General features: G+C 35.9%; 1 protein-coding gene across 1 annotated transcript in view; it reads left to right on the forward strand.

Moving 5' to 3' along the window:
* Positions 1–20,746, forward strand: part of LOC306874612 (NACHT, LRR and PYD domains-containing protein 3-like) — a gene marked incomplete at its 3' end in the record, with an annotated part of 89,305 nt that extends 68,559 nt beyond the window's left edge. The window contains exons 16-22 of the mRNA XM_079424760.1: positions 7,132–7,302; positions 8,588–8,758; positions 18,232–18,414; positions 19,322–19,495; positions 19,655–19,828; positions 20,413–20,465; positions 20,742–20,746. Of these exons, the coding sequence (XP_079280886.1) occupies positions 7,132–7,302; positions 8,588–8,758; positions 18,232–18,414; positions 19,322–19,495; positions 19,655–19,828; positions 20,413–20,465; positions 20,742–20,746 (931 nt within the window). The remainder of the gene's footprint in view (positions 1–7,131; positions 7,303–8,587; positions 8,759–18,231; positions 18,415–19,321; positions 19,496–19,654; positions 19,829–20,412; positions 20,466–20,741) is intronic.
* Positions 20,747–20,995: the final 249 nt, after the last annotated feature.

Below are 20,995 nucleotides of genomic sequence, written 5' to 3' on the forward strand. Positions count from 1 at the left end.
AATTTAACATATTAAGCATTTCTCTTGTTGGAGATCCCCAACCCATCCAACATGTTTGTTAAAGGATACATTAATGAAATAATTGCTTCACTCTCAACACATCTGCTTGCTACAATAATGGTACAGTTATGTATCCATAATATTGATTTTTATTATTATTATTACTTTCAGGCTCAGTAACTGTGATCTAACTGAAGAAAGCTGTTCAGCTCTCAATTCAGTTCTCAGTTCAGACTCCAGCAGTCTGAAGAATCTTGATCTGAGCAACAATAATCTACAGGATTCTGGAGTGAAGCTGCTTTCTGATGGAATGAAAGAAAAATATAAACTAGAGAAACTCAGGTGAGTTGATATCTGACATACTACAGGCATTTTTTTTTTGCTTCCTCACAAAATGTTTTCTCTAATGGATTTATATTGTTCAGGACATTTCTATAATAATTGATTAATCTAAATATTACATTTTCATTCCTGTTCTAGACTTTCAAACTGCAGTATAACTGAAGAAGGTTATAAAGCTCTGGCTTCAGCTCTGAGATCAAACCCTTCACACCTGATAGAGCTGGATCTCACAGGAAATGATCCTGGACAATCAGGAGTGAAGGCGCTCGATGATTTACTACAGGATCCAAACTGTCAACTGAAGACACTGAGGTGAGATGTGATGAAATAATACAAAAAATATGACATGCAGAATTTTATAGAAAAAAATATTTCACCAATAAAATCTGTTGTTATTGTATTAAAAGTTTTAATACAGGTTTTAAACAGTAATTTCTAGATTTTTTTTCATTATAAGTTTACTAGAGAATAGTGGTTCAACGGATCACAAATCTCACGGTTCGGATCACATTACAGTTTTTGACCCACAGATTGGATCGTTTTTCAGATCAGCAAGAAAACAAAATTCAATTTATCTTGCTTTCCATTTACTACTTAAAGCAAAGTACTTCTTCGATACTACAACAAATACTTCTACATTTACATTTATGCATTTAGCAGACACTTTTATCCAAAGCGACTTACATTGCATTCAAGTTACAGTTTTTACATTGTATCAACTATACTAGATTAACTAAGAAAGTTTAAACATGATTAAAGAGACAAGTGAACAGCCAGTAAAAGTCGGTAGTATTCAAATACAGAAATCTAATAATTCGCGAAAAATAACACTGCATAGTGTTCACTGTAAAAATTAAATGTATATCTGTCAAAGCTGTTTTGTTGTTTGATTATCATTAATGACAGCAGCAGGTCCCTTTAAGACCTGATGCACGGATCCAATATAATGATACACATCTGATTTCTTTCTCAGCTGTTTTTATTCACTTGAAACATAACTGAATGTGTTTACAGTTTGATTGTAGAGATCGGTATTTTGTCAATTCCATGTATATGTGTCTGTTCAGAGGATTCAGAAGAGGATTCAGTTTGGTGTGTGTGCACGCTTCATGTGTGTACGGCTGTGCGCGTAGAGAACAGAGTGCGAGTAACGAATCGAGTTCCCTTTCGCCTTTTTTTTTCTCACTGGAATTGTTTAAAATTCACTTGCTTGTGTAAACACAAACAAATGATAAACTTTTACTCTATTATGGTTAAATTTTGCAGTTAATCTGTGGATCACATGCATGCCGAACCGTGGGGCTTGGTCCGAATCAAACAAAACAAATTACGATCCGTTCAACCACTAGTAGAGAACTGAATTGAATCCTGCTTAATTTTCCCTTCTGCAGGTTTTTGAGTGCTGCTGCAGATAAAACATGTCAGTATGTGGCTGGAATCGTGGGTAAAAACCCATTACTGCTGAGAGAACTGAATCTGAGTGAACATGAACTAGGAGACACACGAGTGAAACAGATCGCCGCTCTATTGCAGGATAAACACTGTAAACTCAACACTCTGAGGTGAGTATTGTACATGGTTTAATACAGTATTTCTGAATGTAAAATACCTTTCAAATACAACATTATTTTGATGTCATATTTTCACTTGTTTTGTATTGAAACTGTCATTGTTGTTTATTAAAGGTTTTAAGATAAACCGAGTAATGTTTCCTGTCTTTGTTTTCTTTCTCTGCAGACTGAATAATAACAGTATTACAGCTGAAGCTTGTGCTGCTCTGACTTCAGCATTTAATTCAAATCCTTCAAACCTGATAGAGCTGGATCTGAGTGGAAAATAAACTACAAAACTCAGGAATTAAAAAGATCTGTCATCTGTTGGAAAATGCTCAATGCAGTTTAGAGAAACTGAAGTTTGTATTTTCATTTATGTACATGTCTGTGTGTCTTATTGATGTCTTATTAATGTGAAAAGTTTTCTGTATATTTGTGGTTTTGTTTGATTCACTAAAATGTAATATATAAAATGATACATCTATCAATGGACAGCATCAGACAGCGAACACAAAAAAACAGAAAGGTTTAAATACACAGGGGAATTAGACTAACAAGACGGGTGAAAACAATCAGGCAGTAATGAAGGGAAACAGGAACAGAGGATAATTACCAAGTTCACAAAATCACAAAAATACAGAATACATTATAAAATGTCCATTTTGGTATATCAAATGACAAAAATCTAGATTACTATGGAGACTAAAATATAATTTTAATTTCAGTTTTAAATTTTCTTTGACTACTTACATTAAATTTTAAATGAAATATTTAGAAATTTAAATGAAGCAGGTGATATTAAAGGAATCTTTTTTTATCTATAGACTTTCAGACTGCAGTATCACTGAAGAAGGATATAAAACTTTGACTTCATCTCTGAAGTCAAACTCACACCTGATAGAGCTGGATCTCACAGGAAATGATCCTGGACAATCAGGAGTGAAGCAGCTCATTGATTTACAGCGGGGTGGATGCTGTAAATTAAAGACCATCAGGTGATAATTGTCTTCAAATATTTCAAAGAAGCCACAGACATGTAGTCACAGCTGTGCAACTATGTAGAGGAGACAAATGGATGATTACATTTTGAATTAAAATGACACAAAGTAGAACGTAAATTCAATACCAATAAATGACTGAATTTCATGAGTCTGGAACTCAAGTTTTATTTTGTGTAATAAAATTTTCTCAGTTGAACTGGAGGCAGATATCATAACTATGACATTAATACTACTCTGGATCCATAAGGAGGATGAGAGCTGCAAATTACGTTAAATTATATCAGGACGATCTAATCTAAGCTTTTCTACTTTAGGTTTTTGAAAAGTCCTGCTGCACAGGAAGCGTGTGAGTATCTCACTGAAGTTCTGGGTACAAATCCATTATTACTGACAGAACTGGATCTGAGTGAAGATAAATTAGGAGACCTGGATGGGGAGAAACTCTCTGCTCTTTTGATGGACTCTCATAGCAAAGTGGAGAAAACGAAGTGAGTGAACATTTATAAATTATAACATCTCTTTATTCATTATAAAGGACTTCCAGTTACATGTAGAGTAGATATGAAGACCTGCTGATCGGATGTGTAATAAATAATGCTGTTTTTGTGTGTGTGTGTGTGTTCAGGCTGAATAATTGTGAGCTGACAGAGAAAAGTTCAGTTCTAGCTACTGTTCTCTCCTCTAAAACCATCCTGAAAGAGATGAACCTGAACAACAGTCGTCTGCTGGACTCAGGAGTCAAAGAGATCTGTGAGGGACTGAAGAATCCTGTGTGTGAGCTGAAGATACTCAAGTGAGTACATTTCACCATCAGCTACACTGGTAATTACAATATCTGCATGTTGTCGGATATGTATGTTTACATAAGAATGACTGTCACCATCATTTTGGCCAGGCATACTGCTTCTGTCATCTCGTCAATTTTGTGTGTCAGAGGTGGCAGTCAGGCAGCTGGTCCAAAGACGAATATATGTTGGTACCTGGTGTGTGTCGTTACCACCCCCCCCCCCCCCCCCCCCCCCCCCCAAAAAAAAAAAAGCCTGCATCGTTTCAGTCAGAAAATGTTGACGATTTAGTCTAAATGGGCTTGGTCCCACAGCATTCCATGTGATAATTAAATACTGTTTATTAAATCAAGCTCTTGAAGTGCTGAACTTATACAATGTTTTAATTGTACAGATCAAGTAAAGATCAAGGGAATTTTATTTCTCAGTTCACAATACTTTTAAAATAAAATATTTTTTCATCTGCTCACCTTCAGAAAAGTAAGAACATTTTTTTTTTCTCACAAAAGGTTTCTTTAAAATCAAAGTGAAGATTTGTTTGGTAATAATAAAAATCAACACTAAATTAAACTATGCAAACATAAACTAAAAGTGAAACATTTGGTGACTTGGAAACTAAACTGAAACTGTAAAACCCACAAAAAGTAAAATAACAGCCAATTTGTAAAAAAAAAAAAAAACTTTTTTTTCTTAAAATTGGAGCAATGTGTAGAACCAACTCAAAACACACATGAACAAAAATACTGATTTTCGGTGACTTTAGACAGGAGTGTTTTAAGTTAAAATGTTTGTGAATTATAACAAGGATTTAATTAATGTCAATTTCGATTGTCATGAAAATTATAGTTGTACACAAAATTTGACAAAGAACTGTAATTTATTGAAGTTTACATAAGCTTGATAAATTGGCAAACTGCAGTGATATTGTTAATTATGTACACAGAACATGGGACAGTAGATCTTTAATGCACAGAATTTTATACCTGTCTGAGATACAATGCAATGTGAATGAATGTGTGCCATTGTAAGACCTGGTCGAAACCAGGATACCCACAAAACACCTAATTTCAACACATTCCTGAAGCAAGGGTCAAAGCTCGAATTCCAGAACCCACGGCTCGCTCCGAACCCCCTTTTCTCCTGGGACCATAAAACCCAGGATGTATTGGAGAAAAGACATCTGGATGCTTTTAAGAGAAGAGCAACTTTAAGTGCTTGGCTGGTTTTATCATAAATAAAGTCGAACAGGACAAAGACTGGAAAAAAAATGGCGCCACATACTCCCTAATCTCCCTCCATTAAGTTTGCAGTAATTCATGAAAAGTATCTGGAAGAAGGTTTCACAGCCGACTCAGGACTAAGACAATTCCAAGATCTCCACAAAAGAACTGACATTGTGACCTTGCGTTATCAGCACATTCCAGGATTGCGCCGTTTTTGCTCCCTAACAGACACAGAGCAAAACGCCTTGCTCAAGTATTTTAAAAAAAGGACAAATTATACTTGTTTCTGCTATTAAAGCAATATGTTCCAGACAATATCTACAAAATATTCATTTAAAAGACTTGCTGTGTTATTGAACTTATGATATTGTTGTAATCTTTTGAGGCATAATATTCCTGATCACTAGTTGTTCATTTTCATATGATTGATGTGGTTATTGAGAATTAAGGATTGTTTCATCTATGGCTTTAACCGCGTAATGAAGACAAAGGATATATGTATTTTTGTGCATATCAAAAACGTAGGTGTTTGGTTTCAGATAAAAGCTGATTTCATGAGTAATAATATGGTGTGAATGAAAATGATATTTTCTCTGCAAGGTATGATCATAATATGAATAGAAATCTGCTGTCGATAAGTTCTTAATGTGATAAAATAACTGAACGGACAATGCATGCATAGAAAAACAAAAGGCTGTGCAGGGCGGAGCTCTGCCCTACAGAAACACTTGCGATTGGAGCAAACGCCCCACAGGAAGAATCCGATTGGGTCAGGCGCCCGTGGGCAGATCCCAAATCGGCCCGTTAAAACAGATGCCCAACTGTAAAAGGTTGTTGTTGGAAACTGAAAAGAGAAGCTTAAGCTCAACTCGCTCATCTCTCGTTTGCTCACGCGCTGCAAAGCGCTTCTTGCCAATAACATCACGGTCGAGCATTGCAACTGAGATCAAGACTCAGTTAAACTTTGAGAGAAACTAACATCTGAAGCCAAAGAACTGAAACGACTTGTTGAGAGCGTTATCAAGCCAGAATGAGGCCAACCAACCACTGAAGAGTATTCTCGTGACAGCAACCTACCAAGCGCCCTCAGCGCGCGATCTTTTCTGAGCCGGGAACGAAGAAATTCAACTGAAAGCAGAAAAGTTGAAGATAAACACAATTGTTAAAAGATAACGTGCTGATTTTAATGCTTGCTGGACAAGTTGGACATTCTGATTAATCTCAATTAATCATATAAATATTGAATCTTAAGAGTGATTCCCTAAAAGCTAAAGTCAGAACAATGATTCTAATGAATAATTACTTACACCATTTTACAGAGCTGTTTTTAGCTGATGATACATACTGATAATTGGCATTCAGCTTTATTTGATAAACATTTGTAACTGTACAAATCATTCTGATTTATTCCAATTTGATGCCAGGATAAAACTAGAAGTTGAGTTCCTGCAAATAGGGTATCTGTTTATCTGCATATCTGACCATTTATTTGGCTGTAGTGTGATTGTCATATTTGTGATTCATGTAGTAATTAATTTGAACGACACTGTTAATTTTAATTCATGTATTTATTTTCAGACTTTCAGACTGCAGTATCACTGAAGAAGGTTATAAAGCTCTGGCTTCAGCTCTGAGATCAAACCCTTCACACCTGATAGAGCTGGATCTTACAGGAAATGATCCTGGACAATCAGGAGTGAAGCAGCTCGATGATTTACTACAGGATCCAAACTGTCAGCTGAAGACACTGAGGTGAGTGTTAAAATGTTAACGTTTTAGTTAAAGGAGAGTTAAACAGTCCAAAAAAAGAACAACAACATGAAAGCTTTGAAATTACTGATGGCCTTGTCACAAGCTTGTGAAAATAAATCATTATATAGCAGGGTAAAATCAGTTTACTTCTCCCAAGGGCATAGATTTAGTTGAATGCTAAAGAACATGTCCATAACAATATCTAGTGACTACTGAATTGTCCCTAGCAATAAATTTAATCAAATAGTTAAAATATATTTATATGCAAGCACTGTTGTTGTAAATTTGGCCACATCTGAACTGGGTTATACCACTGACATTACCTGACAAGTTAATAAATACACTAGAAAAATTGCGCTCTTAAGGATGAGCATGAGTAAGAAAAATGTTAAGCACATATGTGCATAGTTTGTTGATAATAAAGTTCACTCTCTAAATTTGTTGTTAAAATGCCCTTGACTTTTTCTGTCACCAGGTTTTTGAGTCCTGCTGCAGATGAAGCCTGTCAGTTTGTGACGGGAATTGTGGGTAAAAACGCATTACTCCTGAGTGAACTGAATCTGAGTGTATATGAACTAGGAGACACACGAGTGAATCAGATCACTGCTCTACTGCAGGATAAACACTGCAAACTCAGCACACTGATGTGAGTGTTCTTTTCATTTATCATTACACAATTGGGTAACACTTTAGAATACTGATCCTTTGTTAATGAATAACTACACAGGAATAAGTCACTAATGCACAATTAACATTGTAGTAACTACTAGTAACTAACAAGAAACTCTGATTAATGAATTAGTAAGTAATAGTGCTTAGTTGAATGTAGTAGTTCACTATTAGCTAATCAGTAACTATTAATTTTTCATACTTCCCTAAGAACTACTAAGAACTACTTTATACAGGTTCATAATGAATATGAATAATACATAATGAATAATTAATTATAAAGTAAAGGTCATGGTAACCCACTAGTAATAACTGAAGTATTACCAAATTCTTCAGAAGGAATTACTAATTACTTGGATCAGTATTCTAAAGTGAAGATCATGATAACTCCCTAGTAACGACTGAAATCACTGTAAACTTTTGAGAGTTTTGTAAAGTATTGGATAGTAACTATTCAGGTGGTACTACATCCTTCTAAAGGAATTATTCATTATTTGGATCAGTATTCTAAAGTGAAGATCGTGATAACTCCCTAGTAATTACCGACGTTATTGTAAACTTTTGAGGTTTTTGTAAGATTTTGGTTAGTAATTCATTTTGTTAACACTTAAATCATTACTAGTGGGTTACCGTGATCTTCACTTTAGAATACTGATCCAAATAATTAGTAGTTTATTCAGAAGGATGTAGTAACACTTGAGTCATTACTATCCAAAACCTTACATATATCTCAAAAGCTTAAAATGATGTCAGTCAATATTAGGGAGTTATGATGCTTTTCACTTCAGAATACTGATCCAAGTAATTAGTGGTTATTTTAGAAGAATTTGATCATTCTTAAATCATTATTAGTGGGTTACCACGATCTTCATTTTAGAATTAATTATACATTATGCATAATTCACATTAATTATGAACCTGTATACAGTAGTTCTTAGTAGTTCTCCAGGATATATATAAAAAATAGTAGTTATTGATTAGCTAATAGTGAACTACCAGTTTCAACTGAGTGCTATTACTTACTAAATCAATAATCATAGTTTCTTGTTAGATAATAGTAGTTACTACAATGTTAATAGTGCATTAGTGATTTGTTCCTGTGTAGTTATTCATTAACAAAGGATCAGTATTCTAAAGTGTTACCCACAATTGAAGTATGTTAAAGAACCCAGGTGATCAAAACACAATAATTATAAGTAACCACTTGATGAAATCAAGTACTTTGTGTTTTTAAATTCTCCCTCTCTTGTTCAACATTTTAGGCTGTGTAAGTGTGGTCTAACAGAGGATTGCTGTTCAGCTCTCGCTACAGTCCTGAGATCAAACTCCAGTCTGAAAGAACTTGACATGAGCAACAATAATCTGCAGGATTCAGGAGTGAAGAAACTCCAGAACGGATTAGAAAATACAAACTGCACACTGAGGAAACTCAGGTGAGTTAAATTAACCATTGTTTGTTTTTAATAACAACATTATTATTATTATTATTTTATTTATTTAACCATCTGGAGACGACCAGGGACGTGATTTCAATATTAATATATATATATTTTATTTGATACGGTCACCACTGGTGTGATTAGGACGTTCAGTGCTGCACATCACCAGCTACTAAATTCAAATCTGTGTTCGCGCTTCGGCTGGAGCTGTCTGAATTCTGATCTACATAACAGAAGGACATAACAAATGTTTAATAACAAATGTTAAAATTTTACACTGTGCATAAAATTGTAAAATTTTTCAATTTAAACATTTGTTATCTATGTTCTATTGTGAAAAAAAAATATTGGCTTATGTGATTTGAAATTATTTTAGTTTTCATTTTATTAAATTTAAAAAACCTCCCAACATTTCTGGAATTCGGGTTGTAATTGTGCATCGGGGAGGTAGTGCACCTTATCAGTAGTGCACAAGATGAGGTGATGATTAGGGGTGTGCCATATCATCCACAATAATACCGGTATAAATTTTTACATGATAAAAAAGTGCCATATCGCCTATGCTATATGATATAGCGACGCGATGACGTATTTAGGCCTACTAGGGATCCACCGATTGTTTGGCATCTGAAATTATTCGGCCAAAAATAAACAAAAAGCCCTAATAAATTGTACCGAACAATGATGTGACGCGATCAAATAGAGGCGTGCACTAATGCAGCAAATATGCTGTCCAGTAAAACTGTCCTAGAAAGACGCAAAAATCATTACAAGCACTGACAACGAGAAACCGTTTACTACTGCACCTCATGTCTCCGATGAGAAGAGGAAGGGGTGGTTGTTGCTGGTTAATGTATGATGATTAAAATCGCGAAATGGCCTTAAACAATTAAATTCACTGCAGTTTTCTAATACATGCATGAATTGCATTCAAACAGCACTGCAGGAGCTCGCGGCGTTGTCTCGTTAGCCAGGTTTCAAAGTCCAAATGGCAAGGGAAATGTGCGCTGAAACCGCGTTCCTCGTCAGTTGCTCAGTAACACTTTTATGAATTTTTACAAGGCATGTCACAATGTGATATGTGCATCTTCCCAAATTAGTAATGAGAGTAATTTATAAATCTGCTGCTGTCAACAAAAAGAAGCACTGAGGACTTCCTGCGGGTTTCCGTCAAAATAAAAGCTCCATCAACATTCATAAATGTTATTGTAATTTTATTGTTGTTCTGTTAAATAAAATTTAAAAAGACAATACACATAGCGTTCAAATTGGGATCTGTAATATTTTCTTATGTTTTAAAAGAATTCCCTTCTGCTCAGCAAAATGCTGCATTTATTTGCATGAAGGGGGTCTCAAAAATGGCCACAAAATATTATTTTACTATCTTAAATTGTGCTTTGTTGATATAATCTCTGCTAGAATGTTAAAAAGAAATTAAGTGTTAAATAAGTATTTTTAATTTGTTTTTTATTAATTTACAATGTTTACAAATAATGTATTCCATGTAGTGTCCATTTCATTCATTTAATATTGAAGGCATCCAAGTTATTTAGACATATTTGAACTTTTTTTTTTTTAAGTAACGCAATAGTTACTTTCCACGGTAATTGGTTACTTTTATAATTATGTAACTCAGTTACTATTTGTGAGAACTAACTATAACTAATTACTTTTTCTTTTCTTTTTTTTTTGTAGTAACTTGCCCAACACTGGTCACTATTTTTGTACTATAATGCTGCTTCTGCCACCTTATGACAATAAATTTATACTTTGAGTTAGGTAGTCTGTCATCAATGACAGTAGCTCATTGGAAAAGGATGGAAAATGCCCTTCATTGTGTTTGCACTAATAAATGCTGCTGCCTACCAGCTGCAATCATCAATAAAACGTTGTTCCATATTTTTTTGTATATCGTCATACATATCGTTATCGCAAATATTCTTGAAATATCGTGATATAATTTTGAGGCTATATCGCCCACCCCTAGTGATGATGTAAGTCGATGTTGCATTTTAATGTTTTGTTAGTCTAACCTACGAGACACGCTGCTGCTGCTGCGTTATTCATTCAAAATATTAGAAAAACATAGAAGCTTAAAGGTGGGGTAAGCGATTTCTGGAAGCTAATGTTGATATACGAAATCACCAAAACAAACACGCCCTACCCCAAAAGGGTCTTGCCCCTATTTTGATAGCCCTGCCCCACGCATACATAGGCAACCCAGGCAACGATTAGTTCTGTGAAACAAAGCAAAATCAATGTTACACCGTGAGCGTTGCGAAAAAATACTATAGAAGTCATTATAATCAGTGATGCTGTCTACACTGGATGCTGTGTGGTTCGACCTGACAAATCCCCAACAGTAAACTGCTGCCGCTTTCTATTTATGACGTGCTGACACAAATTTCAAATGATTTTCAACGGTCGCTTTATCGCGTCCAGTGTAGGCAGACTTTAGCTGTTTTCCTCTCTTGTTTTTTATCCGCCATCTCTATCTTTCTGTCGCTTGGCTCTGCTGGTCACTGAACGCGCTCTCCTCCATATCATGAGTAGACATGCCCCTTAGTGCTGATTGGCTACAAGTTTGTTTTGGTACTCGGCCGCGACTCAGTTTTCTAAAGCTTTTTTGAAAAATTACATACCCCACCTTTAATGAAGAGAAGATCTTGATTAGGATAAAGCCGAAACCAAGCTATTCACACAGAATGCAAATTCAGCTAATTTTTTTTTTTTAGACGGACAACTAGGGCTGCCACGATAAATCGATTTGTGTATCGATTGTGATTTTTTTTTTTTTTTTTTTTTTTTTTTTTTTTTTTTTTTTCAAATGCATCATGATTCTGTTTCTTAGTTTTTAACAGCATATGGCACTGCGTGCTTAAGAAACAGCCATACTCAACTTACGTCCAGTTCATCCAAAATGTTGAAGCGAATTACAAGAGTGTTCACAGTGGGCTTTGTTCACATGAATCAAGCATCCTGAGCATTGAGTGTGTGGTTACAAACTAACCTAGGTCACCATCTGCTGTTAAAAACTAAGCTCAGAATCGATTCCAGGGATTGATTTATCGTGACACTATGACTGCTACATTCGCATATAGAGGGACTTGCAAAGAAAACGCGTCGCAAATTTGTGAAGTTTTTATTCAATTTCGCTGAATCTCATATGTTTTTAAATGCAATCTAAATTCAAACCTACCCAAACCATTTATCAATTATCCGCAAGGCACTTTATTTCAATTTTAAAAAAAAATCCTTCTCTTTTTTTTATATAAATGTCTTTCCGATTCCGACAGAAGGAGTTTGGCAAAAGGTGGATTTGAACTTGGGTCGATCGCTTCAAAATGTGCTTTTGTAAATAGCCTCTGGGTCATTCCGTGTCAACTCAACCAGAGGTCCCCGCCTCAAATTTTTGATTTTGCTAAGATTTTTTTCTGAAAAAAATAACGTTTAGGGATGAAAGCCAAAATATTAAAAGTCATGGATTAATATTTACTGAGTAATCTGCTTTTTTGTAGAGGAGGGTTGAAATGGCAATTTTCACCTGAGATTCAGAGCCAAATTACAGGGGATTAAAAATGGCTTCAAAAAGATGGCAGCATCATAATGTTACTTTTTAGATTGGTAGGTCTATTAGTAAAAGCAATCTTTGTTGCATTATGTGCCAATAGTGTCAAAAATGGGGAAAGAGCACTTTTCAAGGTTTTTTTTCCCCCAAAAGTTTGCAGGCCTGTAACTCAGCAAGTTTTTTTTTTTTTTAAGAGGAACTAGAAATGTATCTTGTTTCCTTCTGTCAAAACCACTGCATTAAACATAACTGTCCGAGTGCCATAAATATTATTTTTCCCAAGTTTGCGTGCGTATAACTCAAGGAGTCTTAAAGATATCACAATATGATTTTAGATTCTAGTTCTTAAATAAATGCTCTTGTGGAATCTTCATTTTCAAGGCCTTACATCATTTAGTCCCAAAGATAGAGGGTCTCAATGAGGCTCCAGATTATTGAATATTACCCATTTTCAGTGGTAAAAAACCAAATGTTAGTTACTTTGTATACAGCCTACTCATTTAATTCAAAGAACAATATCTGAAGAAATAATGTTGAAATTAGAGTTGTATCTTGTTTCCATCTATCAAAACAATATGTATAAAACATACCTGTCAGTTGCTTAAAATACACTGAAATGGACAAGCTGAGTCGCATTACTTTTCTTTCAGTAGTCTATTCATAAGATTCTACAGGTCCTTTTAAAAAAAATAGCATATTGTGATAAAGTTCATTATTTTCTGTAATGTACTGATAAACATTAGACTTTCATATATTTTAGATTCATTACAACACAACTGAAGTAGTTCAAGCCTTTTATTGTTTTAATATTGATGATTTTGGCATACAGCTCATGAAAACCCAAAATTCCTATCTCAAAAAATTAGCATATCATGAAAAGGTTCTCTAAACGAGCTATTAACCTAATCATCTGAATCAACTAATTAACTTTAAACACCTGCAAAAGATTCCTGAGGCTTTTATAAACTCCCAGCCTGGTTCATTACTCAAAACCGCAATCATGGGTAAGACTGCCGACCTGACTGCTGTCCAGAAGGCCATCATTGACACCCTCAAGCAAGAGGGTAAGACACAGAAAGAAATTTCTGAACGAATAGGCTGTTCCCGGAGTGCTGTATCAAGGCACCTCAGTGGGAAGTCTGTGGGAAGGAAAAAGTGTGGCAGAAAACGCAGCACAACGAGAAGAGGTGACCGGACCCTGAGGAAGATTGTGGAGAAGGACCGATTCCAGACCTTGGGGGACCTGCGGAAGCAGTGGACTGAGTCTGGAGTAGAAACATCCAGAGCCACCGTGTACAGGCGTGTGCAGGAAATGGGCTACAGGTGCCGCATTCCCCAGGTCAAGCCTACAGAGAAGCAGCACTGGACTGTTGCTCAGTGGTCCAAAGTACTTTTTTCGGATGAAAGCTAATTTTGCATGTCATTCGGAAATCAAGGTGCCGAAGACTGGGGAGAGGGAAATGCCAAAATGCCTGAAGTCCAGTGTCAAGTACCCACAGTCAGTGATGCTGGTGTTGGTCCACTGTGTTTTATCAAGGGCAGGGTCAATGCAGCTAGCTATCAGGAGATTTTGGAGCACTTCATGCTTCCATCTGCTGAAAAGCTTTATGGAGATGATTTCATTTTTCAGCACGACCTGGCACCTGCTCACAGTGCCAAAACCACTGGTAAATGGTTTACTGACCATGGTATTACTGTGCTCAATTGGCCTGCCAACTCTCCTGACCTGAACCCCATAGAGAATCTGTGGGATATTGTGAAGAGAAAGTTGAGAGACGCAAGACCCAACACTCTGGATGAGCTTAAGGCCGCTATCGAAGCATCCTGGGCCTCCATAACACCTCAGCAGTGCCACAGGCTGATTGCCTCCATGCCACGCCGCATTAAAGCAGTCATTTCTGCAAAAGGATTCCCGACCAAGTATTGAGTGCATAACTGAACATAATTATTTGAAGGTTGACTTTTTTTGTATTAAAAACACTTTTCTTTTATTGGTCGGATGAAATATGCTAATTTTTTGAGATAGGAATTTTGGGTTTTCATGAGCTGAATGCCAAAATCATCAATATTAAAACAATAAAAGGCTTGAACTACTTCAGTTGTGTTGTAATGAATCTAAAATATATGAAAGTCTAATGTTTATCAGTACATTACAGAAAATAATTAACTTTATCACAATATGCTAATTTTTTGAAAAGGACCTGTATATTATAACCAGTTTCAGGGATATTTTGAAGAAGGGATTTTGTTAATTTTAACAGCTTCTGAAGCTACCAAGAGTTCAGATATGCAATATTGTAACATGTTTGAAACAAATCCTTTGACTCCTAGGGAAAAGTTGCTGATTTTGCCACACATTGCATTCACATCAATAAGCCAAGATTTTTCCTCATCTGGATTAATTATTAGAATTTTTTTCTTTTTTATTGTTATATAATGTGAAACTTCATCAGATTTAGTATCTACTGCTAAAGGGCATATTTGGCAGAATCACTGATAGTACCTCAAACATTTAAGATCTCTCACACTTGAAATAATTAGCATTGGGTAATTTTAAACCCCACGTAAACGGGATCCTAAGTAATATTTTACATTTCACACTGTTCGTACTTTACCTAGAGTTAACAATTAATCCTGATCATTCATAATCTGACAAATTTCTGGTTTAAATACAACTAGATAAAAAAGTTTGTCAAGACAAACTTTAGGTTGGCTTGAGAAAGCCTAGCCTGAAAGTATAAAGCAGCTGTAAAAGTTTGAAGTTTGAAAATTTAGATGAATTAGAAAATTAGCATGTTGCTAGCATGATTAGCATGTTGAAGATGAAGATTCCAAAAGAAAATGAAGATTCCAAAAGAAAAGTTTATTAAAAATTAGAATCTAAAATTATATTGTGACATCTTTAATCCTTCTTGAGTTATAGGCACGCAAACTTGGGAAAAGGAATATTTATGGCACTCGGACAGTTATGTTCAATGCAGTTGTTTTGACAGAAGGAAACGAGATACAACTCTAGTTTCAACATTATTCGTTCTTCAGACATTCCTCTTTTAAAAAAAATGTTTTTGTAAATTGACCCACATTTGGTTTTTGACCACTGAAAATTTGTACAATTTAACAATTTACCACAGGAGTCGTATTGAGATCCCAATATCTCTGGAACCAAACAATATAGGGCCTTAAAAAATTAAGATGCCAAAAGAAAACTGTAACCTTGTAAAAGAAACCTTGTAGACCCCAAATCTACAAGGGCATTAAGATATCTTTAATACTTGTTGAGTTACAGGCCTGCAAACCTCGGAGAAAAAACTTGAAAAGTGCTCTTTCCCCATTTTTGAGTGGTCACCATTGGCGCAAATGCAACATATTGGAGACAGCAGAGGCCCTGGCACAATTACTTGGATTTTTTTCCTTATAACTCCACTTGCAATGCAGATAAAAAGACACCATTTGAAACTGGAAAGGGTTTACTTTTAATTGTCCACTCTAAAACAAAATGTTTTTATTCTCTGGCCTACATAATCCAGTATTCAAAAGTTTTGTAAAATAGTTTTAACTGTGTTCATCTTATTGTCCTTAAAAAATATTTATTTTTTCTTTTTAGTTTAAATGTCAAATATAGTGTACATACAGTATCTCACAGAAGTGAGTACACCCCTCACATTTTTGTAAATATTTTATTATATCTTTTCATGTGACAACACTGAAGAATTGACACTTTGCTACAATGTAAAGTAGTGAGTGTACAGCTTGTATAACAGTGTAAATTTGCTGTCCCCTCAAAATAACTCAACACACAGCCATTAATGTCTAAACCGCTGGCCACAAAAGTGAGTACACCCCTAAGTGAAAATGTCCAAATTGGGCACAAAGTGTCAATATTTTGTGTAGTCACCATTATTTTCCAGCACTGCCTTAACCCTCTTGGGCATGGAGATCACCAAAGCTTCACAGGTTGCCACTGGAGTCCTCTTCCACTCCTCCATGATGACATCACGGAGCTGGTGGATGTTAGAGACCTTGCGCTCCTCCACCTTCCATTTGAGGATGCCCCACAGATGCTCAATAGGGTTTAGGTCTGGAGACCTGCTTGGCCAGTCCATCACCTTTACCCTCAGCTTCTTTAGCAAGGCAGTGGTTGTCTTGGAGGTGTGTTTGGGGTCATTATCATGTTGGAATACTGCCCTGCGGCCCAGTCTCCGAAGGGAGGGGATCATGCTCTGCTTCAGTATGTCACAGTTCATGTTGGCATTCATGGTTCCCTCAATAAACTGTAGCTCCCAAGTGCCGGCAGCACTCATGCAGCCTCAGACCATGACACTCCCACCACCATGCTTGACTGTAGGCAAGACACACTTGTCTTTGTACTCCTCACCTGGTTGCCGCCACACACGCTTGACACCATCTGAACCAAATAAGTTTATCTTGGTCTCATCAGACCACAGGACAGGGTTTCAGTAATTCATGTCCTTAGTCGGCTTGTCTTCAGCAAACTGTTTGCGGGCTTTCTTGTGCATCATCTTTAGAAGAGGCTTCCTTCTGGGATGACAGCCATGCAGACCAATTTGATGCAGTGTGCGGCGTATGGTCTGTGAACTGAAAGGCTCACCCCCCACCCCTTCAACCTCTGCAGCAATGCTCTGCATCACTCATACGTCTATTTCCCAAACACAACCTCTGGATATGATGCTGAGCACGTGCACTCAACTTCTTTGGTCGACCATGAGGAGCCGTGTTCTGAGTGGAACCTGTCCTGTTAAACCACTGTATGGTCTTGGCCACCATGCTGCAGCTCAGTTTCAGGGTCTTGGCAATCTTCTTATAACCTACGCCATCTTTATGTGGAGCAAAAATTCTTTTTTTTTTTTTTTTTTTTTTTCAGATCCTCAGAGAGTTCTTTGCTATGAGGTGCCATGTTGAACTTCCAGTGACCAGTATGAGAGAGTGAGAGTGATAACACCAAATTTAACCTGCTCCCCATTCACACCTGAGGTCTTGTAACACTAACGAGTCACATGACACCAGGGAGAGAAAATGGCTGATTGGGCCCAATTTGGACATTTTCCCTGAGGGGTGTACTCACTTTTGTGGCCAGCGGGTTAGACATTAATGGCTATGTGTTGAGTTATTTTGAGGGGACAGCAAATTTACACTGTTATAAAAGCTGTACACTCACTACTTTACATAGTAGCAAAGTGTCAGCAAAGTGAGGGGTGTACTCACTTCTGTGAGATACTGTACGTTGCACACATATCACTTTAGCACAATGTGTGCTAAATATGATATAATGAAACGTTTGCCAATATTATGGTAAAAGTAATTGAAATTAGCACAAATGTCAGGGCATATCTAGTATCCCAACATAATTACTATAGTATGATAAAGAAAGGGAAAAAAATGCTTCTGTAATATGATTAATTATGTATTACTTGTAATATGTATTACAATAACCAGAAGAGAAAATAAATAATGATGGTATTTTTTAAATACAATTAATATTGCTGCAAAAATGGTCTTATATCAAAATGTATTTTGTTTTCATTCTGCTTTTGGTAGACTTTCAAACTGCAGTATCACTGAAGAAGGTTATAAAGCTCTGGCTTCAGCTCTGAGATCAAACCCTTCACACCTGATAGAGCTGGATCTCACAGGAAATGATCCTGGACAATCAGGAGTGAAGCAGCTCGATGATTTACTACAGGATCCAAACTATCAACTGAAGACACTGAGGTGAGATGTGATGAAATAATACAAACTAAATGATGTGCTGGTGAAAATTTATAGAGAAATATTTAATTAATGCAATTTGTTGCATAAAAGTAAATATTACTACTTATATTTTTTATTACTCCAAGTTTAGTCGAGAACTAAATTGCATCCTCCATATTCTCTTCTGCAGATTTTTGGGTCCTGCTGCAGATGAAGCCTGTCAGGATGTGAATAGAGTTCTGGGTGAAAACCTGTTACTCCTGAGAGAGCTGAATCTGAGTGAATGTGAACTAGGACTAGAAGAAACTATTGGACTATTGAAGAAAATTGTTGCCGTACTGAAGGATAAACACTGTAAACTCAACAAACTGATGTATGTTTTTATCATCATGACATTTTAATACTTATGAACTTGTTGCTGAATGATTTATATAGCCTTTTGTTTACCAGAGAGTGTTGACTTTTAACTAACAACTAAAGGCCTGTTCACACCAAGCACGATAACAATAAAGAAACAGTTCTAAAAATCGTTCTCAGTATTAAAAAATAGCAGCGTCCACACCACAACTATAACGATAAATGCACAACGAAACGACATCGTTGGAATCACTTCAGAACGATTTTTTCCCAGCTGATGAATGATAAAAACACTGACAGCCCATCAAAATCCATCCTGTTATAATGTGCTTGAGAATTTAAAGCGGCAGACGTACATGTGCTTAGAATAAACGGACATTATCGTTCACTGGTGTGGACACTAATATCGTTATCTTTATAGTTATCTTTATTGTTATCGTGCATGGTGTGAACTGGCCTTTACTCTTGGTAAATATTTAGTTGAAACTGTAAACTGTCAAATTAAACTTTTTAAAAATGCAGCTCTGGGTAACCCACGACAGCCACCACAAATTTCTCCATCATTGCAATCTCCAGACATTCCAAGCAACTGTAAACTTCCATCACCACAATGGAAGGTCCCGCCTCTCCATTCATTCGATTAGAAAATAGAAAAAAAAAAAAAATGCCAATGACGTTGAGCAAGTAGATTTTTTTTTTTTTTTTTTTTTTTTTTCAAATTCAGGCGGTTAGAGCGCTCCTACAAAAATGTGAGGCACAGCAGGCAGCTAAAACGCAAGGTGCCTGGGGCACATAAACAGTGTGCAAAATGCTTATTGACAATAGAAAACATTTTTTTCAATTGTCGGTGCTCATCAATGCAAAAATGTTCTGTCTGATCGGGACCCAAATGTTGTTGTTTTTGTTTTTTTCTCTTTATGCAGTCTAAATAAAGCCGATATCACAGACGAAGAATGTCGTCTTCTGGCTGCAGCTTTAAATTCAAACCCTTCAAATCTGACAGAGCTGAATCTGAGTGGGACTAAACTCAGAAACTCAGGAATTAAGTTCTTCTTAGCTCTGTTTAAGAATGAACAGTGTAGACTGAAAAAGCTGAAGTAAGTAATTTTAGTCAATGTTTAAAAAAAAAAATATCTCAGAAAAAAATATAATGTAAATTTCATATTGGTGGACTAAAGTAATTCAAGAGACAAAGCTACTTGTTGCATAATAGTATGTATAACTTTTTTCCCTCTCTGCTGTTTCCCTAAAAACAGGTTTAATTCAGTCTGTATTACTGAAGAAGGTTGTGGTATTTTGACTTCAGCATTTAATTCAAAGCCTTCAGTCCTGATAGAGCTGGATCTGAGTGGAAATAAACTCAGAAACTCTGGAGTGACTAAAATCTCCACTCTGTTGGGAAACTCTCAGTGTGCACTGCAGATACTCAGGTTTGAATTTGGTGAAATTTAAACATGAATGGAACATTTCTATCAGTAATATATTTTACAGTAGTATAAAACATTAGTATGCTTTTTCTCTATAAACCTTATATAAATATTATATACACTAGGCACAGACAATTATAAATACCATAATCTTACAAAAAAAAAGTTTTACTAAATGGGTAATTGATTGCATTTGAGACTTTGTTTTTTGTCCTCTAGTCTTTCAGACTGCAGTATCACTGAAGAAGGTTATAAAGCTCTGGCTTCAGCTCTGAGATCAAACCCTTCACACCTGATAGAGCTGGATCTCACAGGAAATGATCCTGGACAATCAGGAGTGAAGGAACTCAATGATTTACTACAAGATCCAAACTATCAACTGAAGACACTGAGGTGAGATGAGATGCATTAATAAAAAATAAATGATATGCAGTTGAATTATTAAAAGAAATATTATTTCACAATCTGTTTCATCAAAGTAAATTCAAGATAAACCATTTTTCACTGTTTCCCATCAGAATTATATGTTATTTGTCATTACATAAAGATTAGTTTAATTGATTCCAGCTGTATCTTCTCCTCTGCAGGTTTTTGGGTCCTGCTGAAGAAGAAGCCTGTCAGTATGTGACTGGAATTGTGGGTAAAAACCCGTTACTCCTGAGAGAGCTGAATCTGAGTGAACATGAACTTGGAGACACACGAGTGAATCAGATCACTGCTCTACTGCAGGATAAACACTGTAAACTCAACACACTGATGTGAGTATTTGAAGTTTTCAAAATGCTGTCATTGCTGTTAATTTAAGTGGTTGCAGAATAAGAACCATCATTAAAAATGTATCCTTCTGTCATTAGTTGTGTATTGTGGCTGAAAAAATCTAAAGCATGTTTCCTGTCTCTGTTTTCTTTCTCTGCAGGCTGAATAATAACAGTATTACAGAAGAAGGTTGTGCTGCTCTGACTTCAGCATTTAATTCAAATCCTTCAAACCTGATAGAGCTGGATCTGAGTGGAAATAAACTAGGAGACTCAGGAATTAAAAAGATCTGTCATCTGGTAGAAAACAAACAATGCAGATTAGAAAAACTGAAGTGAGTATTGACATTAAATCATATTACTATGTTAATATACAACAATGTTCAATTGATTATTTTCAATAAGTTTCATTTAG

Source organism: Barbus barbus (genome assembly GCF_936440315.1).
Source record: "Barbus barbus genome assembly, chromosome: 9".
NCBI lineage: Eukaryota > Metazoa > Chordata > Actinopteri > Cypriniformes > Cyprinidae > Barbus > Barbus barbus.